The sequence below is a fragment of the Pseudophryne corroboree genome, chromosome 1 (genome assembly GCF_028390025.1).
Source record: "Pseudophryne corroboree isolate aPseCor3 chromosome 1, aPseCor3.hap2, whole genome shotgun sequence".
Taxonomy (NCBI): Eukaryota; Metazoa; Chordata; class Amphibia; order Anura; family Myobatrachidae; genus Pseudophryne; species Pseudophryne corroboree.
In genome coordinates this window covers 200,105,106-200,121,262 of record NC_086444.1, presented here as the reverse complement: position 1 = coordinate 200,121,262, position 16,157 = coordinate 200,105,106, and the positions used below count along the sequence as shown (strand labels likewise).

Here is a 16,157-nt window from a genome sequence, read left to right as displayed (position 1 = left end):
AAGGTGTATGGCCAGCTTTATTTGTAATCACTGCATTATAATGGCGAATGCTATTTTCACTTCTCATTCAGCTGTGTGGTGTTGCTGTCCAGTCTATGATGATTTGTCATGTCTACCTCTTATGGTTCAAACACAAAACTTCTATCTTAGAAACATAGATACATAGAATTTGTCGGCAGATAGGAAGCAGTTGACCCATCTAGTCTGCTCATGTACATACACATGTTTACACGCTACAGTTAATTTTTTTTGGAGGAGCCAGTTAATCTACCAGTATATTTTTGAACTGTGGGAAGAAACCAGAGTACCGGGAGGAAACCCATGAAAGCAGAGGGAGAATATACAAACTCCACATGGTTAGGACCGTGGTGTGTATCGAACCCATGACCTCAGTGGTGTGAGACAGTCAATGCTAACCATTACAACATCTGTATTGCCCGTGATCTTCTACTTCTTCTTTAATAGGACATTATGTGTCATGATATAAGCTCAGAAAAGCAAACACCTCCCTCTAAATCCCCCCCTTTCTCAGGTCGCTTACACCTATTCTCCCCTTCCTCCCCCTTGCTTTACTAACAATCTCCTGACCTTTTTTCCTAACCCCCACGTGTCTACGAACTTTCTTTATTTACTTCTTATGTATTCATTTATTCTGATTATTTTCTCTCCTAACTATTTTCTCAGTGTTCCCAATCTCAAGGGCCATACGGTCCACTGTTTACCCCATCGTCCGATTACCTGTTTAATTATCTATTCTTCTACCTTACTGTTGGAGACATAGGGGTCTATTTACTAAGTCTTGGATGAAGATAAAGTACCAGCCAATCAGCTCCTAACTGCCATGTTACAGGCTGGGTTTGAAAAATGACAAGAGCTTACTGGCTGGTAATTTATCTCTGTCCACTTTACCTCCACCCAAGGCTAGACCCCTGAGTTTGTTGTGCAATCTGAGTATTCGCTTTACTTTCCCCTGTATTACTGTTCACTTATTTGAAATCTCCAGCTATCTATGCCACATGTACTTGTTTTATCCCTTTTCGTGTATATGTAATTTACCGCTCACAACTGTATGCAGAGCTGTGTACCTCTCAAGGTTGGGTCTAGCAGGACCAAAAGATATACCTCCTTACATGTATGTTTATACATGTTTCAAAAATGTCTGCATGAGCAACACATCCATGGGCACACCTTTACTGTAGTCTGCCTGCTGCAAGCTCCTTCCTTCTCCCATTCCGCCTCTCCAGCTGTAAGGTGGCACAAGGGCCAGTGACAGGCAAGTCTGCATTGGCATATATGCTTGCGTTCTCTAAGTTACCTGGGTCCACCTCATCAGCAGGCTATACTGTATATGTTAAAGCATCTAGTTATTAAAAGCAAATCTACTGTGTGTATGAACCTAATCTTAATTCCTTTCAAAACAGCATGCATTCTTCTGTAAAGTACATGACTATGTCAGGAATGTTACCATTGCTTAAGGACCGGAGTCTTTATTTCCTGCATTGCAAATCTGCTATGCTAGTAACTGTAGTACTGGCCTTCCATCCCTGGAAGTCTTTAGAAACAGTGTCTGGCACCAGCTTACTATTAGGCAGTAATTAGTGTAACTAACAGCTAATATGAAAGAGTAGACTAGAGGTCGTCATAAGACTTCAAAGGTCTTAACAGGTTAAGGTTGGAGGGCAGTCTCTACCCTCGCTTAATCTGTTGCCATATCTGGTGAGATTTGTTGAAATCTTCGGTGACCTACAACCCAGAGGTGTTGCTCTCTCAGAATGCTCCGGTCACATGTCATGTTCTGTACTCCCATCTGTTCAGATGTGCATGGGACTCTGGGAGTAGCAGCTTTGCTTAGGAGTTCATGCACAAATGGACTGACTTAAATCTCTCTCACCCCTGTTGGTGGCTGAAGTGAGACTTCGGTTTTGACATCCACAGGGGCTACCCAACTTACTGTTCACGTCACTGCTCATAAGAGACAAATAAATCTTGTGTGCATCTGGCTCCTTAGAAGATCATCTACACCCGGCATATTGCTTGTGGTGAATGCTAGCACATTAATAGCTTGGGGCAATTAATAAAAAGCTCTTGAAATTGCAGCCAGCTTTTATTATAATGTGAACTTGCCTTGTCTTGGTATATTTATATTTTAGGTCATGGGGATGCAGTTATAATGCCGGCTGTCAGGATCCCGGCGTTCAGGTGCCCGACGCCGGAATCCCAACAGACGGGATGCCACTGTCTGTATACTGACAGCAGACATCCCGTCAGCCATAATATCATACCCATTCCTGCTCATGGAAGTCCAAAAATATTATATACAGAATCTTTGCTTTTTGGTATTGACAACCACATGCTGATTCCCTGGTCTCGTCTCTGCTACACCTGCATTATAAATACTTAACCACTTAACTGACTGATTTCCCCCCCCCCCCCCAAAAAAAAAACCGCTCAGAAATTGTCGTGGGGGGGGTGGGGGGGGGGAAGGTTTAGTTTAAGAACATTAATTTAACACTATCCAAAATGATTTTAGTTTAAAAAAAAAAAAAAGAAGAAGAAAAAAAATGGGGGGGGGGGGGGTTCTTATTTTTTTTTTTTTGAGTCAAAACTCGAGACATCGACCGGGAACATTGTGACCATTGGAACATCGGTAACCGCAACATTAGTCTTTAGACCCCGGGCGGCTGCCAGGTACACAGGGGGGTCTAGGGCAGGGACGTGCGGTGAGGTAAATTTCTTAGTAGGCACTGGTTACTACCAGAGCCAGATTTACACACAATATATGACCCAAATGGTTCATGTGGGCACTATACACAGGTGTAGCAGTGGAAATTTGGTGAGTTTTGATCAGAGATGGGCGGAAAAGATAAGCTGCCATAGACTTTTTTTACTCCAGAGATTTGACTATAAAAATGACTAGAATAATACAAAGAAGATATTTTTAACATATTGTTTGTATTTTTCATTTACTTTATACAGTCAAAACTCTGGCACAAATGTTAGTATGACAGGAAAGGATCTGACTCACCTGCCTCACCCCACCGCATGTCACTGGTCTGGGGGTGGCTTGGGGGCGATCATTTCCATTTACCAGCGGTTGGTATTGTCTGCAGCCTCTGGGGCTGGGGGATCCTGCCGTGCTGACCGATCAGCAATGATCGGCAGCACGGCAACAGTGGGTGGAGGGTGCTGGAAGGCAGAGGGACCTTCCGGTCCCTCTGAGAGCAGCAGCGGAGGGAAGTTTCCCTTCCCTGCCGCTGTTAACACTGTTTTCTAACTGGTCGCATCCTGTGCGACCAGGTCAGATAACTGTGCGACCAGGTCAGATAAAGCACTTGCAGGCATGGTCGCATCTGATGCGACCATGCCAGGCAAGTGGTTAATCAGAGCACTTCCATAGTCAGGTACATTTTTGTAGTCCTAATCTTTGTGTCATGGCGGTATATGGGGGGGGGGGGCGGGGGCAGTTCTAGGCACTTTTTTATGGAATAGTCCAGAGATTCCCAAACGCGGTCCTCAAGGCAGACTAACGGTCCAGGTTTTTAGAATTTACATGCTTGGCCACAGGTGACCTAATTAGTACATCAGTCAATTTGATTTAACCATCTGTGTTGAGCCATGGATATACTAAGAAACTGGACCATTGGGTTGTCTTGAGGACCGCGTTTGAGAACCCCTGCAGTAGTCATAACTTACAAATGTAATATAGTAAGAGCTGCATTAAGAGCCTCAAAGCCTATTACTTAACTGACACAATGACATTTGAGGCTAAATGGCCCAACTCCTACAAGAAGTGTCTGTTCTGAGACATTTTGTTTGTTTTTAAGATTTTCTGCGTCATTGGCAAATTAAAACTTTTCCCTTTTAGAAGCGCTGTAACAGTTAGCAGGGGAAAAGTAATAATCTAAAATGAATTGTAGGTGGTTACTAAGCATATTCCCAGTGTAGTGAGATGCAGGAGTTAGAGCTGAGTTTCCATTTGTATTTTGTAGCTTTGGTTCATGATCAAATTTTGTTTCACATGGAGAAGGAAGAAAAAAAGAATACAGCATGTATAGGTTGCTGAAGAAAAGAAGCATAACAGCCGCACTGTGACCTACTCATGTCTAGTTTTCCCTGGTGACATCTATTTGGTTTAGCTTTCTGAGGCATCCTTTGTTTTTAGTTTAGGAATTTCACATCTCTGGGTAACCTGGTGGAGGTCAAGAAAGTCATAATGTGCAACAAATATCCACACATTGTGACAACCGTCCAAAGCTGTTTATAGGTAACCTACCATCACAGCTAGGCATGTTCCTGCCCTGTATCTGGATTAATAGCAGAATCAGAACTCTGGGAGGCAACAGAGTCATCTGCCGCCGGGCTCCTGCTCGGAAGGGGGGCTCTTCTCCCCCCATTCTGTGACACCATTGAAGTAAGTTAATTGATGGCTGCCACTATCTTTTTACTATATGAAGTTACTTCTCTGACAATTACACATAACTTCATATAGTTACAATTCTCATGCTTCCTGTACTGGAGCAAATAGCTCCACCAGTAAAGTGTCTGCTGTCAGTGGGTTCTAATCCTGGGTAGGACTGCTAAGAAATGTGTTATTTAAAAAAAAAAAAGACAATGAAATCTATATACACAGTATATAAAAAAAATTCCAGAACAATCCATACACACACACACACACACACACACACACACACACATACATACATACATACATATATTTATCTAAATATAAGGGGGGGGGGCAACTGGTATGAACTTGCCTCCGGGCAACTGTGACGAACTTACGCCACTGATTAATAATATTTAATCATAAGCAGTTGTACAACCATCTCTAATGCATTAACCATGATTGGGTAGTGACCCATATAATGTGCCATTTATGTAGTGTCTATTTGATCATATGATAGTTTATGCTGTATTCATCTTAGAGAGAACACTTTGCTGGGGAATTCCTGATGTTCTTCTGTGCAACCATCCCTGGTTATATATCATAAAGGTGGCCAGTAGTCTAGGATTGTGTATATTAGTTGTTTATAGGAAGGTTGTACATGTTGTAACCTATTTTATTTGAACCGTTTGCTTTGAAATGTGTTCCTCCCATGGCATGGCTATAGTGCAGGAGGTGCTGTTGCTATAGGGTCCAGAGTCTTAGGAGTCCCGAGACCCAGGTTATAAAGTTGCATACCAATTTCCTGAATTTGCCAACTAAGCAATTGGGTCCAACCTGTTGCATAGCCTGAGTGGGGGCACTGTAATGTGGCATAATCTGAACTGGAGGGCACTGTGATGTGGCATAATCTGAACTGGAGGGCACTGTGATGTGGCATAATCTGAACTGGAGGGCACTGTGATGGTGCATAATCTGAGCTGCTCATTGTAATGTGGCAGAATATGATCTGAGCGGCACTATAATGTTACATAATATGAACTGGGGCACTGTAATGTGGCACAAAATGAAATGGATGCACTATAGTGTGGTGTAATATGAACTGGGGGCATTGTATTGTTGCCTAATTTGAACTGAAGGGCACTGTAAAGTGGCACAATATGAACTTGAAGCATTATAGTGTGGCATAATATGAACAGGGGGTACTGTAATGGGGCACTGTATGTCATAATGTGAATTGGAGGTACTGTGTGACATAATGTGAACTAGGGCACTCTTATGGTTCACAAAAAAAAAACCTAGGGAACTACTATTTGGCATAACTTAACCGAGGGTACTACTATGGTTCAGGAAATTAACTAGGGCACTATTATGGGGCATAACATTAACAACTGCTGCAGAGAGGTGTCTCTCTAGAAACATTGTGACATGGGCCCCTTTAAAATGTTGCTATTGGCCTCACAAAGTTCTTGCTATGCCCCTTGTGCCTCCTACATGTGTTAATATGTGGTGCATTCCTTAATTTAGTGTGCAACTGATCACTGTCTAAAGTGAGTGAAATGTAAATATTCGCATTGATGAGCTATAGAATATCTCTGCTTTGGTCCCAGTTCACTGTGGTCCTGATCAATAGCATCTAAATTGTGGTAATTTAAAGCTGCAGTTATACAAATCTGTGGTTACATAAACTAACACAGATAAATGGTATAAGCTTTCTGAAACCAGCTGTACCATTTCCCCTCGTGCTTCATTTTCCCCCTTGAAAATTAGCTGAGATTTACTGTAATATTATTATTATTCATCATGTTCAATTGTTTTTTCTTGATTGGAGTTTTAAGGCTGAGATCTATTGAAATGTTAGATTAATCACGGACCTACAACGCCTCGCTGAAATGACACGTTAATATAAAGTTGGGAGCAAGTCTAATTCTCCTGAATGTTTTTCTTACATAACAGTTTATATGTTCAGACCTGATCTGTGACATGCACTCTACAGCTAAGTGCTATTAATCCATTTACAGCTGCTAGCTGCAAAGAGCCAAAATTACCAGTTAAAGAATTTATCAGATGTTGAAGAGAATTTACACTCTCCGACATTGTTCGGCTTTTAGATGTTCAGCGAGAAGCATTTGCAAAGGCTTAAAGTCAGCCTTTTTATTTTTCTTAAAGTAGGGGTTTAGTTTGGCAACACTCCTCGGTTCTGAGCGTCTTGGCCAGAATCCAACACGCTGGTTGTTTGGCCACACTTAGTTCCACATGGCTGGCTCTAGATGGCAGAAATGGCATAGCTCTTTATTGACCTATTGCCCGCAACACTCCCACCTCATTCTCAAGGTTTTCATCCCCATCAGAATCCAGAGAGATTGAATCATTGCAGCTAAAAATCGAGAGCCGTTCTTTGTTAGCTGAGCTAAACACTGCATCACAAGGAAGGTGTCTGTTCTTTTTTAGATGGAACTCATTAAATCATGCATTTGACTTCATAAACGTATGCTAACATTTGCATCCCGCAGTGTTATTTGCCTGTTTTTTACACATTGAATTGTACACGCTTGATACTAGTGGCACTGCTTAATTGCAGGTTATAAACAGAAATTTAAATATATATCCCATGCAATGCAAGATAATGGAGAGTAAGACGATAAGTGAGAGCCAAGGAACATCTTCCCAGATTCTCAAAAACATTATGAGAAAAGTCCTTAAGGGTCACCTTACTTAGCTGCACTTTTTTATTGTCTTTACATAGATAAGTCAATACACACTCTGCAAATTAGCTACCTCCTTACTTAAATGTTAAGGTTAGCTTCTATACCTCAGTGTTATGTGTTAAGGCAGTGTCAGCAAGCCTTGTCACTGGCTGTGCTGTTCTGAGCCTTACACTCTGAGGGGATGTGATGTGTGCTAATTGCAAGCCTCTAACTACAGGTCCCATACTCAGAAAGACTTGATTGGTCATGAACAGGGCGTTACCTCTACATACATACATAGCCATGGGAGCAGGGAAAGTCAGCAAATGATGAGGGTGCATGATAGAAGGGAAGGATGATAGAACGGTGTGTTGATGAATAGCGTTACACCTGTCAATCCGTAACACAGGTGTCCTATGCTCCCTGAACTTAGAGAGTCCTCCTTTGGACAGCCAGGGGAGCAGCGATGAAGGCTGTATAAAATGGAACCAGGGTGTTTACAAAGGTATTAAAAGATGGAGGAGGTTGCTATTCCTAAACCTGGCAAATCCCCTGCAGCTGTCCAAAATTACCGTCCCATAGCTCTGTTGAATACAGATGTCAAGCTTTTTGCAAAGCTTATTGCCAACCGACTATCCCCGCTGCTTCCATCTCTCATAGCTGCTGACCAGGTTGGCTTTGTTCCAGACAGACAGGCCCCGGACAACACTCGTAGAGTATACAACATAATGGAATATTGCGATGCGCATAAGACGCCCCTCCTCATTTTGTCATTGGACGCCGAAAAGGCGTTTGACAAGGCTCCATTGGGGATATTTGAGAGCGGTGCTGGATAAATTCGGTTTTGCTGGGGGGTTCTTAGACTCTATATTCGCTCTGTACTCTGCTCCCTCTGCAAGGGTGTTTGTCAATGGCTGTGTGTCAGGTAGATTTGATATCTCGAATGGCACTAGACAGGGCTGTCCCTTATCGCCCCTTATATTCGCCTTAGCCATTGAGCCTCTAGCCGAAACTATTAGGTCCGAGCTGAAAATTACGGGTCCAGAGATAGGAGGTCTGACGCACAAAATCAGTTTATTCGCTGACGACATTTTGCTTTGTATGACCCATCCTGCCACCTCCCTTCCTGCCCTCCATTGTATTCTGGACCGATACTCCAGAATTTCCTATTATAAGTTAAACACTTCCAAAACTGAAGCTTTACCGCTTCACACTTCACCACGCACTATCGCTTTACTCAAAGACAGATACCGGTACGCTTGGCAGGAGAGATCTATCAAGTATTTAGGTATCCATCTATCTCTAGATGGGGATTTATATGATTGTAATTATACGCCCTTATTAAACGCATTTGAAAAAGAATGGTCCCTACACGAACTTTCCTGGCTAGGACGTATCTCTGCAACTAAGATGATCCTGCTCCCTAAACTCTTATACCTGTTTCGGGCTATCCCTCGTAGCCTTCCCAAACCACTTATTATACGGGCTAACAAAATTATTTCTCACTATATCTGGAAGGGATCTAGGCCTCGCATTGCTAGGCAGGTTTTGATGTTACCCAAGACTGTTGGAGGGGTGGCCTACCCTAACTTAGAAGGGTACCACACCGCCTGTGCTCTTAGTCAGGCTCGGGATTGGTTCAATATGCACAACCCCAAACCGTGGGTCCTCATCGAACGATCATTCCTCGGTCCCGTAGACTTGAGGGATCTTTTTCTACTGCCCATTCATAGCGTACCAAAATGGAAAGGCCCAGGAGAAGCGATTAGAAATACTCTGAAGCTTTGGCACACGGTTATTGCTTCTGACCCAACTATTTCGTTGCCGTCGGCCGACTTATCACTTAGAACTATCGCTTGGGTCATACCTAACCTTGGGTTGGACACTTGGATAGATGTTGGGATTGTGCATTTGAGGAATCTCTGGTCGGAAGGAAGTTTAATGTCCTTCTCTAGCTTACAAACCCGTTCAGGTATACCAAAGCAGGACTTCTTTAAATACCTGCAAATACGTCACTGGCTCCATTCCTGTTTTAATAGGTTAGTGGGCCCCGTTTCGCTCCCGGCCTCCCTACACTCTAGACTGTCTTCGCCTGCTCATGGAGGTGGGATTTCTAAATGGTATCAATATATTGGGCTTCTGACTAAACAGGGTAAGACTCCCTCACAGCTGAAATGGGAAAAAGACCTTTCTATAGTTCTCCGAGAGGAGGAGTGGGACTCCATATCCTCAAGGTGCTTTAAGATTTCTAGATGCCTACAACATTCTGAAATGTATTATAAATTATGCCACAGGGCATACTTTACTCCGCAGCGGCTTCATAGCATCTGGCCCTCGGTTTCCCGGCTTTGCTGGAGAAATTGTGGCCTCGTGGGCAATATTTTGCATATCTTCTGGGAATGCCCGGCTTTGCGGCCGCTGTGGACTGAAGTGTTCTCTCTTTTGCGGGAGGTGCTGGGGATGGAGCTACCAATGAATCCTTTGTTTGCTCTATTTCATTACTTGACGTTTCATTTACCGCTACGAGACAGATATGTTGCTGGTCATGTCCTAATTTCCACCAAGGCTGCAATTGGACAGCTGTGGAAATCTCAAGTGATACCCACCATCCACTCAATTATTAACAACACCCACAAGCATTTCTTATTTGAAACAGCAGGAGGGATATATTCCAGATCTCCTGCTCTGGTGCAGGAGGGATGGTCAAAGTGGGAGGTATTCCGGGAGCGGCGTGGACTTCCCATGGTCATTACTGCCCCTGCAGATATGTCACAACTACTTTCCCCACAACCTGATAATACCTGATTATGTTGGGCTTTCTTACTTACCTTCATATTTAGATGTTTGATTATGCCGTTTTAGGAACTCTCCTAGAGTGGAACCTGGCCCGTCTCTTTAAGTTTCCCTATTTGTGTCACTGTATTGTCTCTCTCCTTGTCTCTCTTTTGTCCCTGTACTATCTGTTGTTTTATTTGTTCTTTATTTGTTTGTTGCCAAATTTGGTAGTACACGAATAGCAAACTGAACAATCTGTTGTACAATTATGTGATATGTTAATCTTTATTGGTTGTTCAATTCTACAACCCTTATTTGATACTTATGTATTGTGTACTATTGCTGTTGGTTTTCTGTTTGTTTAAAATCCAATAAAAACTATTATACAAAAAAAAAAAGATGGAGGAGGTTAAATTTGAGAGGAGTGAATCAGGCTCAAAGGGGGAGATATGGAGGATGATAGTAGGAAATGATCTTTATTAGTAGGAATTGTATGGTTGGGGGAATAAGGATGTGGGAGATGGGGAAGAAGCATTTAGGAATGTAATGCTTTCGGTTCCACAAGGAAATAAATATTGTAGGAATTCACTCAAACATTTAAATGTTATACTTATTATATATAAATTTATTTTACAAAAAAAACCATACATTTATATACGTGTTTTTCTTTCAGTAAAGGTCCCTTCAGTTATAAGTAGGCGAGAACACTACTTAAGCAGTAGGTAAGGGAACCTTATTTATCTTAGATGTATCCTCTTACTGTTAAGAAGATTTTTAAGGCATTGACTACCTTATATGGTTTCTCTAATTCAATAAGTGAGTTTAGAGCATTTGTGTGATCAAATAAAAAATGTGTCCTTTGAAAGTGTACTACAGGTTGAGTATCCCATATCCAAATATTCCGAAATACGGAATATTCCGAAATACGGACTTATTTGAGTGAGAGTGAGATAGTGAAACCTTTGTTTTTTGATGGCTCAATGTACACAAACTTTGTTTAATACACAAAGTTATTAAAAATATTGTATTAAATGACCTTCAGGCTGTGTGTATAAGGTGTATATGATACATAAATGAATTGTGTGAATGTAGACACACTTTGTTTAATGCACAAAGTTATAAAAAATATTTGCTAAAATTACCTTCAGGCTGTGTTTATAAGGTGTATATGTAACATAAATGTATTCTGTGCTTAGATTTAGGTCCCATCGCCATGATATCTCATTAGGGTATGCAATTATTCCAAAATACGGAAAAATCCCATATCCAAAATACCTCTGGTCCCAAGCATTTTGGATAAGGGAGACTCAACCTGTACTTACCATTCCAATATATATTTATGTAGAGATGTGCACACATATGAGGTTTGTATGTCATAAGGACAACATTTTCTCTTTTATGGCTTCCTGTGCCTTGGAGATGTTATTGTGGTTTATACACAATATTTCATTGGTTTTGGTTTTTCTAAGCCATCCATATCCCTGATGTGGAATTGCCTGCTGATCGGTAATACCACTTCAGCCATTCACAATCAGGCTCATTTTTGCAAGGAATAATATCTCCTATGTGAAATTCATCTGTTTAGAATACTGCACAGCAAGTGTCATTAATGTGTGTCAGAGTTTAAATTGCTGAAGCAGGGTTTAAATTACTTGTAAGCAAGCCTATTCTGCTAAGGGAGGCCATAACTCATTTTAACAGGATCAGATCCTACCAACATTACAATAACGTTCTCATATCAATGTATAGAGAGAGAATATCATTCTAGAGCAGTTCTGTCCAAATGCCTCATGATGAGTCAAAAATTCTATATATATAATTATTTGTGAGTTGGATCCCATAGTTCTGTTGTAGAAGTTTGTTACATATTAACAGTCGATGTGTTTTGCTTAATTAGTCACTCATGTAGGAAGGAGTTTCTATTACGCAGTGTCTTCTGTATTCCTTGTAGACAGGCTTGTGGGGAAGCGAACGCAATTGGTGTTGCCTTTCATTTTTATAACATAAAAAAGTAAGGTTTGCTCTAGAGTAGAGTTGTCATGCCACGCTGTCTCCATTGCTCTTCTCATGATGAGCCGAAAACCCTTTTCTGCACTGATGAGTACCAACAGGGATAGATGCAGGCGGAAATTATATGTCATCACTGGTCTTTGCCAAGCTGTAAATATTCCATGGGTAAAGCATTTCTAGGAATGTGTTATGTGCTAAAGATAAAAGATGTTGTATGGGGACATTGCAGTAAGTTTTAGTGAAGCCAGAATGGGTGTTTCATACGAGATCAGTTATAGCACCAGTGTCTGATCTTTCCATAAGACTTGTAGCAAGCGGGTTACATTTATTTGCACTGAGTCTCTAAATCGTTATTGGAGTAGGAAAGGAGTAAGGCTTGATTGTATAACATTGAGTTTTATGTTTTGTTTTTTTGACATATTAACTCAAACTCCCTGCAGTTCATATAGACTATTTTACAATTCACATAACAAAACTAGATGTGTGCGGTTCAGTTCTCCAGAAATCCAAATCCACCTGAATTTTGTGGCTCTGAACTGAACTGATAGAAACTGTCGAATATACCAAGGGTTTTAACAACGTACAGGAGAGAAACATTGTTTAAAAGAGAGGTATTAGAACATGAGGACATGCGCTGAAATTAGAAGGACGTAAGTTCAGGGGAAATTTAAGGAAAAATTACTTCACAGAAAGGGTAGTGGATAAGTAGAAAATCCTCCTGGCAGAAGTGGTCAGACAGTAGAGCAATTTAAACATGTTTTAGATAGGCATTTCAGTATCCTCACAAAGTACTAAGGATCAAATAGGGTTGATGATGCCTAAAGGTTAAAAAAAAAAAAAAAGGGCTGATTAGATGGGCTAAGTGGTTCTTATCTGCCGTCAAATTCTATGAATGTTTCTATGACCTAAAACCCGTTCCGGATCCCCAGAGGTGAACCGAACCGAACCAAATCCCGGTTTGAATCTACCTTCTTTTCGGAGTTCGGATTTTAAATACGAATTTTGGGTACTGGATTGCAAAAGTACATGATTTTAGCTGTTTTATCGCTTTTTATTGATGTTCTTTATCAATGATGAATTAAAACGATGATGAGATAGAACCAAAACACCTGGGTCCGAGCACATCCCAAATGGTTAATTATTATTTATTTTTATTAAATGTTTAGTTATTTACAGTTATCTACTCAAAAGCCTTATCTGGAGTCTTGCAAAATCTTGCAATGCGGTTGGTCATTAAAAGTTTAAATAAAGAATTGATCAGATCCTTAAAAAAATCTAAGCTCATATGTGCACCTGTGGTGCCATTCTGTACTACTGGGAGTGTAAACAGCACAGTAGGAGAGAGCCTCACTCCCAGCAATACCATGATAATGTCACATCAATTATAAATTGAGTCCAATCGTGAAACAGGTGGAAGCAAAAACTATTGTGTCACAGCGCTGGGTGCTTTGTACTGGAATGTGACATATCACTCACCATTATTGGATCTTTCCCTGCAGCATGTTCTACGCTCTGAATATAAGGTTCCAGCCATTTTGCTAGCTTTACTGCTTTACGTCCCCATAACTTTTTGGAACGATTATCTAAAATGTGGTAAAATAGTGAAGAGGGAAAACAAACTACATATATTATAGAATATGGGACATCAACAAATGGAGTTCTTAACATTGTGTTTCCTAACATACACACTTGTGGTGTTTAATTGCACTCATCAGATAAATGCACAATAATGCTAGGCACCACAGGTGACCGTCTAGTATTTTAGTTACTTACCTAGGTATAGATGTGTCCTCATTCACCTTACCTCAGTATGCCACGCAGCGGCAGATGCCTGGCATGAGAGCGCTGACAGGTCCCGTTCAACATCTTTTGTGTTGCTGAAAATGCATCTTATTCACAGCTATGCCAATAAGACGCACACGCAGACTCTGCTGACTAAAATGATATGCAGCAGGAAAACACTGTAACATAGCATTTCGTATGCATGTACAGCCATGGTTGCACACAGAATATAGGCATGCTGCATATCATTTTAGTCAGCATAAGCTGCTTATGTTTTTTATTTACATCATTTTGCGAATAAGACGTATTTTAATGGAAAAAGCTTTATTAAAAATACGCTCGGCGCTATCAAGTCACGCCACGGCATGGCGTGACTAGAAGGGCTGTGTAACATGCAGGAAGGCAGATGTAATTGGACGCAGCTGGCTATACTGATTGCATATGTTTTTTATAAATGTGTGATACTGCATGAACTGGCTGCACTAGTTTTTTTTTTTTTCTGTTTACATGGTTTATGTATGGAGAATATTTTTGCACTCATTAATAGAAGACCATAACGAATACGAGGATAACATCCGCCTGGCCCTGGTACTGGGAGGGGAAGTGGCAAACTAGTTGAGGTTTAGCCAGGTCCCCCCTTATAAAATATAAAAAAAATTGTGCGGCTGCAAAGTTGCCATGGGTGCCGTATTAGGAGGGGCACCAGTGGCAGATCTGGTGGGTGGGGGGAGTGCAATCGCTAACCCACCCACACATCACGCAGGAAGAGGTAGGACTGACTGCTTCTGCAGCATCCTCTCTCCCCAGCCCAGCATACAGCAGCATGCAGTCTCTTCTCTGCAGCTGCCTGCAACAGGGGTTAACAGTGGCTGCTCCTGGGCCCCTTGCTGGCCCCTCCAACAGGCTCGGGCCCAGGTAAATAACACACACACACCCCAGTGCAACTGCAATTTCTCTAACGTCCTAGAGGATGCTGGGGACTCCGTAAGGACCATGGGAATAGACGGGCTCCGCAGGAGATAGGGCACTTTAGGAAAGCTTTGGATTCTGGGTGTGCACTGGCTCCTCCCTCTATGTCCCTCCTCCAGACCTCAGTTTTACACTGTGCCCAGAGGATGAAGGGCGCACTGCAGGGAGCTCTCTTGAGTTCTTTGCTACAGAAAGCATTTTTGTTTGGATTTTTACTTTTTTCACAGGGAGCACTGCTGGCAACAGGCTCCCTGCATCGAGGGACTGAGGAGAGAGGGGCAGACCTACTTAACTGATAGGATCTGCTTCCTCGGCTACTGGACACCATTAGCTTCAGAGGGGGTGAACACAGGTTCGTCCTGGGCGTCCACCCCCGGAGCCACGCCGCCGTTCTCCTTACAGAGCCAGAAGAACAGAAGCAAGAAGACGTCTCAGGCGGCAGAAGCCTTCAGCTTCACAGAGGTAACGCACAGCACTGCAGCTGTGCGTCATTGCTCCACATCACCTCACACACTCCGGTCACTGTATGGGTGCAGGGCGCAGGGGGGGCGCCCTGGGCAGCAATAATAACACCTCTTAGATGGCAAATAGGTATATACATGTACAGCTGGGCACTGTACATGTATATAATTGAGCCCCCGCCATTTTACACGATTTTGAGCGGGACAGAAGCCTGCCGCCGAGGGGGCGGGGCTTCTCCCTCAGCACTCACCAGCGCCATTTCTCTCTCCGCAGAACGCTGAGAGGAAGCTCCCCGGACTCTCCCCTGCTTACACACGGTGAAGGGAGTTTAAAAAGAGAGGGGGGGGGGCACATAATTGGCGGATAAAGTATAATACAGCGCTGCTGGGGAAAAGCATTCTGTGTTGGTCTCCAGGTTGTTGCGCTGGGGTGTGTGCTGGCATACTCTCTCTCAGTCTCTCCAAAGAGCCTTTCAGGGGATACTGTCTTCAGAAAAAGTTTCCCTGGGTGTGTGCAGTGTGTCGGTACGTGTGTGTCGACATGTTTGATGAGGAAGGCTCGCTTAATGTGGAGGGGGAGTGCTTGAATGTCAGGTCGCCGTCGGCAACGCCGACACCGGACTGGGTGGATATGCTGAATGTCTTGAATGCAAATGTAAATCTCCCGCATAAAAGATTAAACAAAGCTGAAGCTAGGGATCAGTGAGGTAGCCAGTCCGTGCCTGTCCCTGTGGTGCCAGGACCTTCAGGGTCTCAAAAGCGCCCCATATCCCAGGTCGCTGACACAGATACTGACTCTAGTGTCGACTATGAGGATGCAAAATTACAGCCGAAGGTGGCAAAAGGTATTAGGTACATGATTATTGCCATAAAAGAGGTTTTGCATATCACGGAGGAACCCCCTGTCCCTGACACGAGGGTTCACATGTATAAAGGGAAAAAGCCTGAGGTCACGTTTCCGTCCTCATTTGAGCTAAGCGAATTATGCGAAAAGGCTTGGAAATCTCCGGATAGGAGACTCCATGTTCCCAAAAGGATTCTCATGGCGTATCCTTTTCCACAGAAGGATCGGATACGATGGGAATCTGC

At 42.5% G+C, this 16,157-nt stretch overlaps 1 protein-coding gene across 5 annotated transcripts in view; it reads left to right on the top strand.

The window, feature by feature from the left end:
* Positions 1 to 16,157, top strand: part of ARB2A (ARB2 cotranscriptional regulator A) — a 792,581-nt gene that overhangs the window by 627,420 nt on the left and 149,004 nt on the right. The window contains exon 11 of one of the 5 annotated variants that reach the window (XM_063964008.1): positions 10,520 to 10,568. The exons of the other annotated variants lie outside the window; for them this stretch is intronic. Coding sequence (XP_063820078.1) covers positions 10,520 to 10,568 — 49 coding nt within the window. The remainder of the gene's footprint in view (positions 1 to 10,519; positions 10,569 to 16,157) is intronic. 5 annotated transcript variants of the gene reach the window in all.